The sequence below is a fragment of the Pristiophorus japonicus genome, chromosome 7 (genome assembly GCF_044704955.1).
Source record: "Pristiophorus japonicus isolate sPriJap1 chromosome 7, sPriJap1.hap1, whole genome shotgun sequence".
Lineage (NCBI taxonomy): Eukaryota > Metazoa > Chordata > Chondrichthyes > Pristiophoridae > Pristiophorus > Pristiophorus japonicus.
In genome coordinates this window covers 238,888,117-238,903,806 of record NC_091983.1, presented here as the reverse complement: position 1 = coordinate 238,903,806, position 15,690 = coordinate 238,888,117, and the positions used below count along the sequence as shown (strand labels likewise).

Here is a 15,690-nt window from a genome sequence, read left to right as displayed (position 1 = left end):
GACTGTCCGGACACGCCATGGCGTACCATCTTGCCGTCCGGAGGAGGCGGGGGTCCCCGATGGAGGGCACTCTATGCGGGAGTCCTCCCACTATTCATCGGGGACTTGGCCTGGAGGGTGGTGCATGGAGCAGTGCCGTGCAACAAATTTTTAAGCCGGTTCACGGACTCCCAGGCTGCCTGCAATTTCTGTGGTCTGGAAGAGTCCGTGTTCCATGTTTTTATGGAATGCACGAGGTTGCAGCCCCTGTTTTATTATTTGAAGGGGCTGCTCCTGAAATTCTGGCTGCACTTCAGTCCCACTCTCCTGATCTTTGGGCACCCTGTGCGGAGGGGAGCGGGTAGGTCCGAAGGCCTCCTCGTAGGACTGCTCCTGGGCATGGCCAAGGGTGCCATCAGCCGGTCCAGGCAGCGGGCGGTCGAGGGGGTCATTCAACCTGACTGCCTGCCTCTCTTACATCCGGTCCAGGGTGTCCTTGGAGATGGAGCACGCGGTGTCCACCGGTACGCTCGCGGCCTTCCGCGAGAGGTGGGCACCGGAGGGACTGGAGTGCATCATCACGTCCGGCAACCAAATTTTTATTTGATTTTACGTTTTAAAGTTTAATTTGTTTTAATTGCCGGTGCTTTTAGTGTCCCCCTCCCCTTTTATAGGGGGCACTGGAAAAAATGTGATTTTAGCGCCCAAAAAAAAACCAAAAAAAAAGAAAAAAAAAAGGGGCCTTGTAAATGTCTGCTGTGTCATCCACGGCAGGTGGCACGGTTTAATGTTTTTTGTTTTGCAGATAAACTCCAAAAAGAGTTTCATGCACAAGGACCTCCAGGTCCCTCTGCACTGCAGCATGTTGCACTTTCTCCCCATTCAAATAATATTCCCTTTTACTGATTTTTTTTCCAAGGTGGATGACCTCACATTTTCCAACATTGTATTCCATCTGCCAAACCTTAGCCCATTCGCTTAACCTATCTAAATCTCTTTGCAGCCTCTCTGTGTCCTCTACACAACCCGCTTTCCCACTAATCTTTGTGTCATCTGCAAATTTTGTTACAATACACTCTGTTCCCTCTTCCAGGTCATCTATGTATATTGTAAACAGTTGTGGTCCCAGCACCGATCCCTGTGGGACCCCACTAACCACCGATTTCCAACCAAAAAAGGACCCATTTATCCTGACTCTGCTTTCTGTTAGCCAGCCAATTCTCGATCCATGCTAATACATTTCCTCTGACTCCGCGTACCTTTATCTTCTGCAGTAACCTTCGTGTGGCACCTGATCGAATGCCTTTTGGAAATCTAAATACACCACATCCACCATGCTCGTTATATCCTCAAAGAATTCCAGTAAATTAGTTAAACATGATTTCCCCTTTATGAATCCATGTTGCGTCTGCTTGATTGTACTATTCCTATCTAGATGTCCCGCTATTTCTTCCTTAATGACAGCTTCAAGCATTTTCCCCACGACAGATGTTAAACAAACTGGCCTATAGTTACCTGCCTTTTGTCTGCCACCAGAGTCCAGAGAATTTTGGTAGATTATAACGAATGCATCTGCTATAACTTCCGCCATCTTTTTAATAACCTGGTATGCATTTCAAAAGGGAAAGTCTTGCTTGACCAACCTCATTGCATTCTCTGAAGAGGTAACAGAGAGAGCAGACAAGGGTAATACATTAGATATAATTTATCCAGATTTCCAAAAGAACTTCGATAAGGGACCACATAATAGACTAATGAATAAGGTCAGAGAATGCAGAGTCAGGGAGCCAGTAGCAGAATGGATAGCTAGCTGGCTTCAGGACATAAAGCAGAGAGTCGGGGTAAAGGGCAGCTATTCAGAGTGTCAGAAGGCAGAAAGTGGGGTCTCCTCATCTCCCCTCTGTACTTTCACCAATCACCTTCAATCTGTGCCCTCTGGTTACCGACCCTCCTGCCACTGGAAACAGTGTCTCCTTATTTACTCAATCAAAATCCCTTCATGATTTTGAACACCTGTATTAAATCTCCCCTTAACCTTCTCTGCTCTGAGGAGAAAATCCCAGCTTCTCCAGAGTCTCCACATAACTGAAGTCCCTCATCCCTGGGACCATTCCAGTAACTCTCGTCTGCTCCCTCTCCAAGGCCTTGACATCCTTCCTAAAGTGTGGTGCCCAGAATTCGACACAATTCTCCCGCTGGGCTCTGCCTCCACCACCCTTTCAGGCAGTGCATTCCAGATCCTAACCACTCACTGCGCAAAAACTATTTTCCTCATGTCGTCTTTGGTTCTTTTGTCAATCACCTTAAATATGTGTCCTCTGGTTCTCGAGCCTTCCGTCAATGGGAACAGTTTCTCTCTATCTACTCTGTCTAAACCCCTCATGACCATGAACACCTGTATTAAATCTCCCCTTAACCTTCTCTGCTGTAAGGAAAACAATCCCAGCTTCTCCAGTCTCTCTTTGTAACTGATGTCCCACATCCCTGGGATCAGGAACGAGCCCCAGCCTGTTCAGCCTTTCCCCATAGTTAGATCCTCTCAGTTCCCCAATTATCCTTGGGAATCGTTTTGAGCAAAATAAAATGGATTGTAAAGAGACCAGGGAGCTGATATTTGGACAGATTTCTGACATGACGACATTTTGGACGTTTTCTTTGTTGAGATTTTCCAAAGTTCATGTTCAGTGAAAGAATCTTCGACCTCTGACCTCTGGAGATAGGAAAATGAGTCTCACTGCAGCTGACTGTTTGGGTTAGAGAGAGAGAGAGAGAAAGGGCAAGAGTTTTGTGGGCGGAATGATTAACGGGAACTTGTCTTTTTATCGTCTGTTGTGAAAACAGTCCCTTATTTGTGCTCAAGCCATATCCCTGGGTCTGTGGGCCGAATGATGCTTCACCTCAGGCTGGTTTGTGAGGGAGCAGTCAGAGGTGGCAGGGCTCCCTCGTGGTCACTTCAGGTCATTGACCTTCCGCGGTAAAGCAGCGATGGACACAGCGGCAGCTCCACATGTTGTGATCTGGAATGCGCTGCCTGAAAGGGCGGTGGCAGCAGATTCAATCGGGAATTGGAGAAATACTTGAAGGGGAAAGATTTGCAGGGCTCCGGGAAAGAGCGGGGAGTGGGGTTAATTGGGTAACACTTTCAAAGAGCCAGCACAGGCACAATGGGCCGAATGGACTCCTTCTGTGCTGTATCATTCTATGATGCTGTGATTCTAAGTCGGGACACTGTGTGACTCGAGGGGAACTTGGAGGTGATGGTGTTCCCAGGCACCTGCTGCCCTCGTCCTTCTAGGTGCTGGAGGTGGCGGGTTTGGGAGGTGCTGCTGAAGAAGCCTTGGCGAGTTGCTGCAGTGCATCCTGTGGATCGGACACACTGGGACTCTGCCTGACATCGGCAACACAGAATCAGCCCGACATCCTTTTCCAAATGATCAGACAGCTCACCTGTAACATCCTCATCCCCAGCAAGTGGCTGTTGCAGCAATCAATAAAACTAATGTGTGTGATAAAGATGGAGAGCGCGGCAATATACAGAGATCATAGAGATTAATGAATCTACAATCGTCACAGCATCGACTAAAGGCAGTGACTAAAGCCGCATATTGGATTGGTTATTTTTAATACTCAATGTAGAAGGAATGGAGTAACATTAGTACCAGAATCCTAAAGCTGTGTAAAGTATGAATGAATAATGGAACGGTGCAGATGTGACGTGCTCCTGAAATGCCGTGTCCTCGGGACATAATTAACAGCACCATGCCCCAGCGCTACAACTGACCTCCGACTGCTCCATCACTGTGTGTCCCAGGCCGTGGTCTTTGTTGGTGAAGGCACCATAAAGGTTCAGACTCAGGTCACCAGCCATGCCCGGCCCATCCAAACCTCGCTCACCTTCTGGTTCCCTACTCAGCCTCACCCCTCCTCATACTACCCTTTCTCAAGACTTCAGCCTCATCCCTAATCTGAGGCCCTTCTCACCTCATCCCACCGTTCACACATGCACTGTGAGCAGCCACGCAGATTCAAATGGACGTTTACACACATCCACACAGCAGCAACTATTCAACTATGGAAGACACATGTGGCACACGATGAGCTGCACACTCACTCACACCTTCTTGTGCTTCTTACTGCAGGTGAAACTAGCTCACAACAGGAGAGAGCAGCAGTGCACCGGTGGAGGGGAGCCTGACATACAAGCCCTCAGTGACGTGAAGGAGCGAGTGTCCATCCCCATGGGCACACCAGTTGGTGCGATAGTGGCCGGAGAAGCAGCGCCCCCTGTGGACCGTGACGGTATGTGTATGCCCTTTGGCATTTCTGTGAGATCCTTGACCCTTGACAGCAAGCGCCGTGCACTTCGACTGACGGGGAAGATGATGAGGAAGGTGAGGAATGTGTGGTGTCTGTGTGGGACCCTCCATCAGTTGCATCGAGTGGGGTCACCACCTTGGTGGAAGAGCCAACATTCCTGGGCTTTGAAGAGCCTGAGGCTCCTGAATCCAGTGGCATGCAGCAGCGCCCAGAGCGAGGGGAAGCTCGGGGGCCATCGCCCCGGCGAGTGAGTCGGCCTATCAGTCCTGCTCAGAGACAGTCAGACGTGGACCTGGACTTGGAGGCTATGTTCAGAGAGTCCACGCAAATGCACCGCGAGCCAATGGGTGCATTGGAGAAGGTCCCGCAGAGCATGGATACACTTGCACTGAGGTTGGGGGAGACCGCCTCAAGCATTGTCCCTGCCTCTCAGCAGTTCAATGAACCCATCCTTGCCCATTTACAGAGGGAGATGGACTCAACCAGCGACAGTGGAGTCGCAGAGGGGAGAGCGCGTGCCATGGTTGATGTGGCAGCAGCTATCGCATCACAGACCCAAGCCACGCAAGGTCTTTGTGATGTGATACTGTCAATGATTGTGGCAACAACTCTCAGAACGCTGCGTTTGAGACTCAGGCTGTCCTGAGTCAGTCACAGAGTGATGCCATGCAAACACTGACTGCTGCCATCCTCTCTGTTCCCCACAGTCCAACGGGGAGGTAACGGTGCCGAAGCAGGCCAGTAATCCGCGCTCCCACATATTGCTCCGGATATTTGAGGCTCCGCCCTGGGGGAGGTGGCAGTGGGCCGTGGGAAATGGAACGTGTTGTCTTTGCTCAAGATGACAGCATTCTGGCTCCCACCATTGCCATTCTGCCTTTGCACCTGCCGCGGTCTACACACCAGCCAACCTAGACTGCTGCCGCCGATGCTGAGGTGGTGCAGTCCGCAGCCGGGCCTTCCAGGCCCAGAGCTGGTCCAATGTATCCTACTCGGCCATCTGTAGTGTCTGTTACACACACAGCAGCCCTCAAGCAGCCTTGCTGCAGGCACTGGGGCAACATTGAGGAGGAGCAGGAGGTGTGGGAGGAGGTTGAGGTAAGGGGTAGCAAATGCCAGAGCTAGTCTCAATAAAAACTTTAGCCACAATGGACAGAAGGCCTCACCCTGTAAATATCCATGGCATCACTCTGTATTTGTCACGATCTGGCCTGTTGACGCCTGCTATTGTTGTAAGTGTATGTGCCTAATATGGCACATGGATACTGTTGTGGAATGACAAATGGCAGGGGCCTGTGTACAGCTATTGTTGATGTTAATTGTGTGTTATGGTGTTTCAAGGGGCTGTTGTTAAATGTTTATTAGTTGCTGGTCAGAGGTTGTGTTGTGTTGTTGGAGAACCGATCTATGATGAGCCGCTGACATGTGGCCCTTGTATCGGGAGCAGTGCCACGGTGTCTCCTCCGTGGCTGCTGCACCTCCTCCTCTGGCTGGCCAGTCGGGGCCTCGCCTGGCTCCTGTTCCTCTTTCTCCTCCTCCTGAGTTGGGGCTGCACTCCCCGCTGGTAAGGCCTGGGCCCTCATGATGGCCAAGTTGTGCAACATGCAGCACACCACAATGAATAGCGACACCTGTTGAGGGAAGTATTGAAGGCTGCCTCCAGAGCGGTCCAGGCTTCGGAAACGCTGCTTGAGCATCCCTATTGTCTGCTCGATGATGTTGTGAGTGGCCGCATCTTGGATCTTTGGATCAAGACCGCTCAAAATGGAGGAGAAGCATCCGAGAAGGCGACGAACACATCGAGTCTCTTTGCCGGGAGGATGTGGAAGCCAAGTACAAACAGCAGAAGGAACGTACGACAACCCAAGCACCCCACCCACCCGTCCCTCTAACCACCATCTACCCCACCTGTGACAGAGACTGTGGATCCCACATTGGTCTCATCAGTCACCTGACAACTCATTTTAATGTGGAAGCAATTCATCCTCGACTCTAGGGGACAGCCTAAGAAGAAGATAATAATTAAACATCACCAAACAGCCCAGGGAGAGAGAGACATAAGAGGCTCCTGCTGTGTGTGGCTGCATCAACGCGGGAAGGGAAGATATTTCAATATAAGGATCATGTATTACAGAAACTGCTCCTGCAACACTGGAGCATAAACGGAGCATCTTATAAATCATTGTTCCTTCTCAAATCCACTCATCCCTTGACATTTATTTCGGGCTTTAAGTGTTGCTGTCTCGCATTTACACTGTGTGGTGTGACGAAGAGCCTGTCGTTATCACTAACTAAACCACTCGCTGTCAGCACGGTTCAGTCCCCTGGTTAATGATGTTAATTAGTGTATTATTGAGTGCAGAAGTTAGTGGCTCCATAAAGTACAATCCCACAGATTGCTGTCATTTCCCATCACCCAGTAATCAGGCCCTTTGTTGGAGTTAATGTTCGAGCAGAGTTGCTCAGTTAGCAGCATTTAGTGGGCCAGTGCTGAGCTGAAAGATTACATAGGATTACATTTAGGATTACATCGGATACACGGCACAGAAACAGGCCATTCGGCCCAACCAGTCCATGCCGGTGTTTATGCTCCACTCGAGCCTCCTCCCGTCTTTCCTCATCTAAATCTATTCCTGTCTCCCTCATACGCTTGTCAAGTTCACCTAAATGCATCTACACTATTTGCTTTAACCGCTCCCTGTGGTAGCGCGTTCCACATTCTCACCACTCTTTGGGTACAGACGTTTCTTCTGAATTCTCTATTGGATTTCTTGCTTCTCTCTGTATCCACTCAATCAAAACCTTTCATAATTTCAAAAACCTCAATTAGATCACCCCTCAGCATTCTCTTTTCTGTTCATCCTTTCCTGATATGTATACCCTCTCATTTCTGGTATCATCCATCTCCCCACGGCCCACAGTGGGTCAGGGAGAGAGTCCTCTCCCCACGGCCCACAGTGGTTCAGGGAGAGGGTCCTCTCCCCACGGCCCACAGTGGGTCAGGGAGAGGGTCCATCTCCCCACGGCCCACAGTGGGTCAGGGAGAGGGTCCTCTCCCCACGGCCCACAGTGGGTCAGGGAGAGGGTCCATCTCCCCACGGCCCACAGTGGGTCAGGGAGAGGGTCCATCTCCCCACGGCCCACAGTGGGTCAGGGAGAGGGTCCTCTCCCCACGGCCCACAGTGGGTCAGGGAGAGGGTCCATCTCCCCACGGCCCACAGTGGGTCAGGGAGAGGGTCCTCTCCCCACGGCCCACAGTGGGTTAGGGAGAGGGTCCATCTCCCCACGGCCCACAGTGGGTCAGGGAGAGGGTCCATCTCCCCACGGCCCACAGTGGGTCAGGGAGAGAGTCCTCTCCCCACGGCCCACAGTGGGTCAGGGAGAGGGTCCATCTCCCCACGGCCCACAGTGGGTCAGGGAGAGGGTCCTCTCCCCACGGCCCACAGTGGGTCAGGGAGAGAGTCCTCTCCCCACGGCCCACAGTGGGTCAGGGAGAGGGTCCTTTCCCCACGGCCCACAGCTCAGGGAGAGGGTCCATCTCCCCACGGCCCACAGTGGGTCAGGGAGAGGGTCCTTTCCCCACGGCCCACAGTGGGTCAGGGAGAGGGTCCTCTCCCCACGGCCCACAGTGGGTCAGGGAGAGGGTCCTCTCCCCACGGCCCACAGTGGGTCAGGGAGAGGGTCCATCTCCCCACGGCCCACAGTGGGTCAGGGAGAGGGTCCTCTCCCCACGGCCCACAGTGGGTCAGGGAGAGGGTCCTCTCCCCACTGCCCACAGTGGGTCAGGGAGAGAGTCCTCTCCCCACGGCACACAGTGGGTCAGGGAGAGGGTCCATCTCCCCACGGCCCACAGCTCAGGGAGAGGGTCCATGTCCCCACGGCCCACAGCTCAGGGAGATTGCCGTGAAGCCCAACTGGTTCAGTAATGTCCTTTAGGGAAGGAAACCTGACTCCGTACCCTGCCCGGGCCTATATGTGACTCCAGGCCCACACCAACGTGGTTGACTATTAATGACCCTCTGAAGTGGCCGAGCGAGACACTCAGTTTGTATCAAACCTGCTCCCAGCGGATCAATAAGGCGGCCCACCCCCACCTTCTCAGGGCATCTGGGGATGGGCAATAAATGCCGGCCATGTCAGCGATGCCCACATCCCCAGAATTAATTTAATAAAGGAACGGCGGTTTTAAGTCAACATCTTGCCAGGGAGCTCGATGGGATTCTACACTTTGGAATTTAATTATAAAGAACATGAGCCGGCAGAAATGAATGTTTGTTCAAGTTAATGAAACCCAGAACTCTGCACCTGGTGTTTGTGTCTAAACATTTCAGCAATGAGAAGACCAGAGGGAGGTTTCAGAGAAAGAAACCAGACTGGGGAAAGATTGAGAATCTGCAGCAAATCTTCAACCAGCTGTGGTGTAATCCCACATTATTGACCGGCCTGTGTCGATCGGCCCTTATAGACCACAGCCATCGTTCATTAAACACCCAGCTTCCAATTTTAAACCATCCGTCCCCAATGGGTGACCTCCTTCTAATGAAAGGTCCCCAATAAAGGGCCTTCTCCCCAAACTAATGTCCCCAGTGCCCCAGCCTCACGGAGACTCAGGGCTGTGAGCAGGTGTTCAGGGAACCCACCGACTGTCTGTCAAACCAGGTTCAAACAAACACTTTAATCCCAGGCTCATTTCAGCTCCGTCAGTCAGCAGGTTCCTGGGGGTGGGAAATAAAACAGGAGCTCGCAGACATATACCGCCGTCCGCCCCGCTCCCCACGCACTTCCACCCCGCCGCAAACTGACTGCACCGCCCGCAACAAAAACAATCTACAAAGAGCTGAATTTTGCTCAACTCTCCACTCCATGGATTGGGGCGGGGAAAATCGTCTCGCTCAGTGAGTGCGCCCCCTTTCGGTCGGAGGGCAAATTCGGCAAAAGGGTGTTTCTGGTGAATGAGCCCGTGTAATGTGGGAGGGGAGGAGGGAGCAAGAGGGAGAAAGAGAGAGGAGAAAAAGAGAGAGCAAAGACTGAATTCTAAAGCGCCATTCACCAGCTCAGGATGAGAGCAGTGCAGCACTCCCTCAGTACTGATCCTCCGACAGTGCAGCGCTCCCTCAGTACTGATCCTCCAACAGTGCAGCGCTCCCTCAGTACTGCCCCTCCGACAGTGGAGCACTCCCTCAGTACTGCCCCTCCAACAGTGCAGCGCTCCCTCAGTATTGCCCCTCCGACAGTGCAGCGCTCCCTCAGTATTGTCCCTCCGACAGTGCAGCACTCCCTCAGTACTGCACTGAGAGTCTCGGCCTGGGTTTTGTGCTCAAGTCTCTGGAGTGGGACATGAACCCTCGACCTTGCCTGTCTGCCTCTATCTGTGTTTATAATGAAATTTGCGCATGGCCAATACAGAAAATGGGGAACAGAGAATAACAGGAGATGGAACCGAGATTCCTCATCATTCAAACTGCCTGATAGAAAAATCCATCCACTGATGACAGTGTCAGGGATCAGTCAGTCAGTGCCACAACAACAGTAAATCATTCTTCAAATATTCTCCTGTCTGAGCTGCTAAAGTGAGTGGAACATTGTCAGACAGCAGCGCAGTGAGGGAGCTCTGATCCAGGAATCAAGAGACTGGGAAAGTTGAATGTGCAGCCGGTTTAATGGGGACAGTGGGCAGTGAGTGAGATATTGGGCAGGGGGAGGATTCATGGGGATAAAGTCTATGGCCTCAGGTTTAATCCACTTCCTGTAGGCCTCTCCCAAACCCTCGATTTCCCATCTGAGTATTAAAGTTTTAGTCCCAGACCCAATAGAACGGACTGCAATATTACAAAGAGAATGTTTGGTTCATTCATCTGAAATCTTATCTGCTGCTCGCATCTGCTGAAAATAAACTCCCTTAAAACAGGGGCAATATCACAGAATCTCACAGCACAGAAGGCCATTCGGCCCATCGTGCCTGTGCACGCTCTTTGAAGAGCTGTTTGAACCTGCTTCAACTAAACTCCCTGAAAACAGGGAAAAATATACTTGATAAATTTGGGAAAAAGAATAAATTTGCAAGGCTATGGGGAAAGAGCAGGGAGTGGGACTAATTGGATCGCTCTCTCAAAGAGCCGGCACAGGCACGATGGGTCGAATGGCCTCCTGCTGTGCTGTGAGATTGTGTGAACAGCTGGCGGGGGAATGGATACAGATGTTAACAATCCCGAGAGGATCAGACACAATCTCCAGGCACCAGTTTACAATCAGTTCAAACTCAGCTTACAGAAATTACCCAGAAACTCCACGTTAACATTCACCAGCTGTCACCACTCGCTGGGATTTCCAGAATTGGTGATCGGATTCAGAAATAATTGGCTGTCAGACTTTTACCCGAGCAAGGCACAGACTGTGTTTCTACAGAAGTGATCACGATCCTCCCTTTAATTCGACTGTTCGAGCTAACCTCATAACACAGTCCCTCACCCCCTCACCCCTGGTCACACTGTGTCACTGTGCCCCATGTCCCATCTCTCTCTCCCCTCACCCCCGGTCACACTGTGTCCCTGTGCCCCATGTCCCATCTCTCTCTCCCCTCACCCCCAGTCACACTGTGTCACTGTGCCCCATCTCTCTCTCCCCTCACCCTCTCACCCCTGGTCACACTGTGTCACTGTGCCCCATCTCTCTCTCCCCTCACCCCTGGTCACACTGTGTCACTGTGCCCCATGTCCCATCTCGCCACTACAATGAGGAGCTCACTCTGCCCGCAGTATTCCAGATGTGCCTCTCCCTCGATTTGTGCTCAGACACTGTGACTTTTGCTTTGCAGCACGAGAAACACTCAAATCAATGAACAAATTGGCACTGAAGTGGAATTGGAGGCGAATACTTTGAGCTGGTGCCAGAGATTAATCAAATTGGGGATTACAGACCAGCGGGAGATTCTATTTCCAACACGGAGATCGATGAGCATTAACTGGTGCCTTTTGGTTGAGAAGAACTAAAACAAACAATCATATACGCTCCATCACCAAGACCACCTATTTCCACCTCGGTAACATTGCCCATCTCCACCCCTGCCTCAGCACATCTGCTGCTGAAAACCTCATCCAAACTTTGTTCCCTCCAGACTCGACCATTCCAATGTTCTCCTGGCCGGACACCCATCTTCCACTCTCCGTAAATTTCAGCTCATCCAAACCTGTGCTGCCCGTGTCCTAACACACACAAGTCCTGTTCCCCATCACCTCTGTGTTCACTCACTGATGTTGTTTCCCAGTCTGGCAACACCAAAGTGTCAAGTAACATTTGTGGTCCACAAGTGGAAGGCAATGGTCATCTCCAACAAGCCAGAGTCCAACTACCTCTCCATGACATTCAACGGCATTACCATTGTTGGACCCCCTACTATCAGCATCCTGAGGATCACCAACGCCCAGAAACTTAACTGGACCAGCCACATAAATACTGTGGTACAAGAGCAGGTCAGAGACGAGTATTCTGCGGCGAGTGTCTCAGCTCCTGACTCCCCGAAGCCTTTCCACCACCTACAAGGCCCAAGTCAGGCGGGTGATGGAATATTCTCCACTTGCCTGGATGAGTGCAGCTCCAACAATACGCAAGAAGCTTCACACCATCCCGGACAAAGCAGTCCAAACACCACCTTAAACATTCTCTCCCTCCACCACCGGTGTACCATGGCTGCAGTGTTTAACATCTACAAGAAGCACTGCAGCAACTCACCAAGACTTCTTCAGCAGCACCTCACAAACCCATGGTCTCCATGGGAACACCACCATCTCCACGTTCCCCTCCAAGTTACACTGCATCCTGATTGGGAAATATATTCAATGATCCTTCATTGTCACTGGGTCAAAATCCTGAACTCCCACCCTAACAGCACTGTGGGAGTACCTTCACCACACGGACTGCAGCGGTTCAAGAAGGCAGCTCATCACCATCTTCACAAGGGCAATTAGGGATGGGCAATAAATGCTGGCCTTGCCAGCGATGCCCACATCCCAGGAACAAATGAAAAACTAAAGGATGTGCCTGGGACTGAGTCTTCCAGCAGGACCGGCAGTGTCTCCCTCTGCCCAGTCTGACAGCCTATGAAGGGATTGGAAGTGCGGTTCTGTGGATTACTAGTCCAGTCACAGAAGCCCTGCACCACCGTGCCCCGGTACATTCGATCACAACAGCTTGTGACCAGGAATTCGTGTCTTTGCACCAAGGTTACAGCCACAGTCTGAATACATTCTCACCCAGGGGTCTTTCCGTCTCACTCACTCACTCACAGTCAACACACAATCAGGGAACACAAGTTCAGGAGTCGGGACACATCGGGAAAGAAGGAGCGAGTACACCTGTCAAAAACTGTTACATATTAAAAAATGCAAACTGTGAGATAAAGGCCGATAAATTCAGCCACGTTTTTAATCGGTGAAAGAAAAATTATTGCGATTTCAAAAAGTCCTTCATTGGCTGTGAAGCACTTTGGGATGTCCTGAGATGTGAAACTGAGACAGTAACATCTAGTGTGGTCTCACTGGGTCCGCGCCCTGTTTCACACACAGCTCTCACAGTGGGATATGGAACAGCTGGAAGATTTACCTCAAAGACTCGTATTATTTTTATAACAGATTACTAATTGAGCTGGAGAATAATTCCCTCTGATAAACTGCATGTTCTGCAATAAATTATACATTTTCAATTATTGCTGAAACATACGGCTGATTATTAAACCAGGCGTTTCCCCTCGAACAATGATGTAGGAACCAATTATCCTGAGGAGATGATTCACTCAACAAGAGCATCATTAATATTTAGAAACAGGCTTGAATTTACATCTCAAGGACATATTCCCTACTGGAGATATTGGGCAGGGTTCAGACACAATGGGACATATTCCCTACTGGGGATATTGGGCAGGGCTCAGACACAATGGGATATATTCCCCACTGGGGATATTGGTCAGGGCTCAGATACAATGGGACATATTCCCCACTGGGGATATTGGGCAGGGCTCAGACACAATGGGACATATTCCCCACTGGGGATATTGGGCAGGGCTCAGACACAATGGGACATATTCCCCACTGGAGATATTGGGCAGGGCTCAGACACAGGGGTCAGGAGCTCCAGTGAGTGTTTATAAACATTCGACCTCCCTCCTCACATCTATTACTGTGTCTAATTTTACAAACACTGCCACCCCTTACGGTGCGACACTGGGAAGCAGCGAGTTTTGTGGTTTACGTGTCCTGACCTTTCCTGTTCAGTCCAGCAGTTTTACATCTCCTCACAGTTCCACGAAATGCAACTTATCAGACTGTTATTCCATCCCCATATCTCCTCCTTCACCAAGCCCGCCCACTTTCACCTCCGTGATATCATCTGTCTCTGCCACTGGCTCAGAGCTGTCCAGTTAGTCCCACTCTCCTGCTCCTTCCCCATAGCCCTGTACATTTCTCCTTTCCCAGTATTTATCCAATTCCCTTTTGAATGTTATTATTGAATCTGCTTCCACCTCCCTTTCAGGCAGCACATTCCAGATCATAAAAACTCGCTGCATTAAAACATTCTCCTCATCTCCCCCCCCTTGGCTTTTTTGCCAATTATCTGAAATCTGTGTCCTCTGGTTACCGGCACTCCTGCCACTGGAAACAGTGTCTCCTTATTTACTCTTTCAAAACCCTGCATGGTTTTAAACACCTCATCAAATCTCCCCTTAACCTTCTCTGCTCTGAGGAGAACAATCCCAGCTTCTCCAGTCTCTTCACATAACTGAAGTCCCTCATCACTGGAAACATTCCAGTAAATCTTCTCTGCATCCTCTCCAAGGCCTTGTCATCCTTCCTAAAGTGTGGTGCCCAGAATTGGACACAATACTCCAGCTGGGGCCTAACCAATGATGTATAAAGGTTCACCATGACTCCCTTGCTTTTGCACTCAATGCCTCTGTTAATGAAGCAAATGTAGGAGTTTGGATGGAATTCACTTTGATAAAGGCCGTTCAGTGAGCGTCCATTCACAGCGCGACACACAACAGAGGCTGTCTCAGAAAGGCTTCTACTCACCAGTGTGCAGTACATCTCGGGGATCTCTCCACACGTACTGTCGGAGGGATCTAAGCTGACCTTCAGTGACCTGGTGAGCAGGGCGGCCTCGGGATGGCAGGCCATGTAATCCCAACTCATGGCCTGGTCCCAGTGAAGCTGGGCCTTACACAGGTCGTAGTGACCCCAGGATTGGAAATGCTGCACGGCGAAAGACAGGGCCACCCAAAGGGCCTGAAGGGGCAACAAACCGGACAGACACATCGCTCCGACTGGACCCGCTCAGAGAGGGGCAAACTTAGTCCGTCTGGGGGTGATTCAGGGGGGCACTGCACTGACTGGACCCGCTCAGAGAGGGGCGATCTCTATGCTTGCAGACGTTCCAGGTGTTGGGATTCCAGCTGTTTTCCCAGCATTGCTAGATGTTCTGGACGTTGGGATTCCAGCTGTTTCCCCAGTTGGTGCAGATGTTCTCGATGTTAACATTCCAGCTGTTTTCCCACTGTTGCCGCAAATGTTCCAGGTGTTGGGATTCCAGCTGCTTTTCCAGTGTTGGTGCAGATGTTCCAAGTGTTGGGATTCCAGCTGTTTTCCCAGTGTTGGTGCAGATGTTACAGATGTTGGGATTCCAGCTGTTTTCCCAGTGTTGGTGCAGATGTTCCAGGTGTTGGGATCCCAGCTGTTTTCCCCCCAGCTGCCCGCTGTGTCAGACAGATGCTCTGATTGGCTGATCATTCAGTACTGGGAGCCAACGTGATGACTATCTCCTGACCAGAGTCTGTTTCCCATCGATCATCTCTTCCTTCTGCCATCAGTTCCCTGTGAGGAGAGAAATATAATCAATGCATTTCGGAACAGATGCTGCTCCTGACCTTCGACCCCACCCTCCAACTCCGCCTCCCATTAGCTGTAGCGTTACACAGAAATAATCACCAGTTGGGAATCACTGCAACCAATAGGAGGTGGCTAAATCACTCTCGTTAATATACCAAATGAAACAAATGAACAATTATGTTATTTTAGTGATGTTGGTTGAGGGATAAATATTGCTCAGGATACTGGGGAGTACTCCCCTGCTCTTCTTTGAAATAAAGCCGAGAGATCTTTGATGTGAAGCAGAGAGGGCAGACGGGGCCTCGGTTTACCGCCTTGTCCAAAAGATGGAGTGTTTAACAGTGCAGCACTCCCTCAGTACTGCCCCTCCGACAGTGCAGCATTCCCTCAGAACTGCCCCTCCGACAGTGCAGCATTCCCTCAGTACTGCTCCTCTGACATTACTGCAGTCGCTCAGTACTGCCCCTTCAACAGTGCAGCACTCCCTCAGTACTGCCCCTCCGACAGTGCTGCACTC

General features: G+C 50.9%; 1 protein-coding gene across 1 annotated transcript in view; it reads right to left on the bottom strand.

Annotated features, from left to right (window-relative positions):
- Positions 1-14,603, bottom strand: part of LOC139266708 (netrin-G1-like) — a 36,274-nt gene extending 21,671 nt beyond the window's left edge. The window contains exon 1 of the mRNA XM_070884295.1: positions 14,361-14,603. Coding sequence (XP_070740396.1) covers positions 14,361-14,603 — 243 coding nt within the window. The remainder of the gene's footprint in view (positions 1-14,360) is intronic.
- Between the last annotated feature and the right edge of the window lie 1,087 nt (positions 14,604-15,690).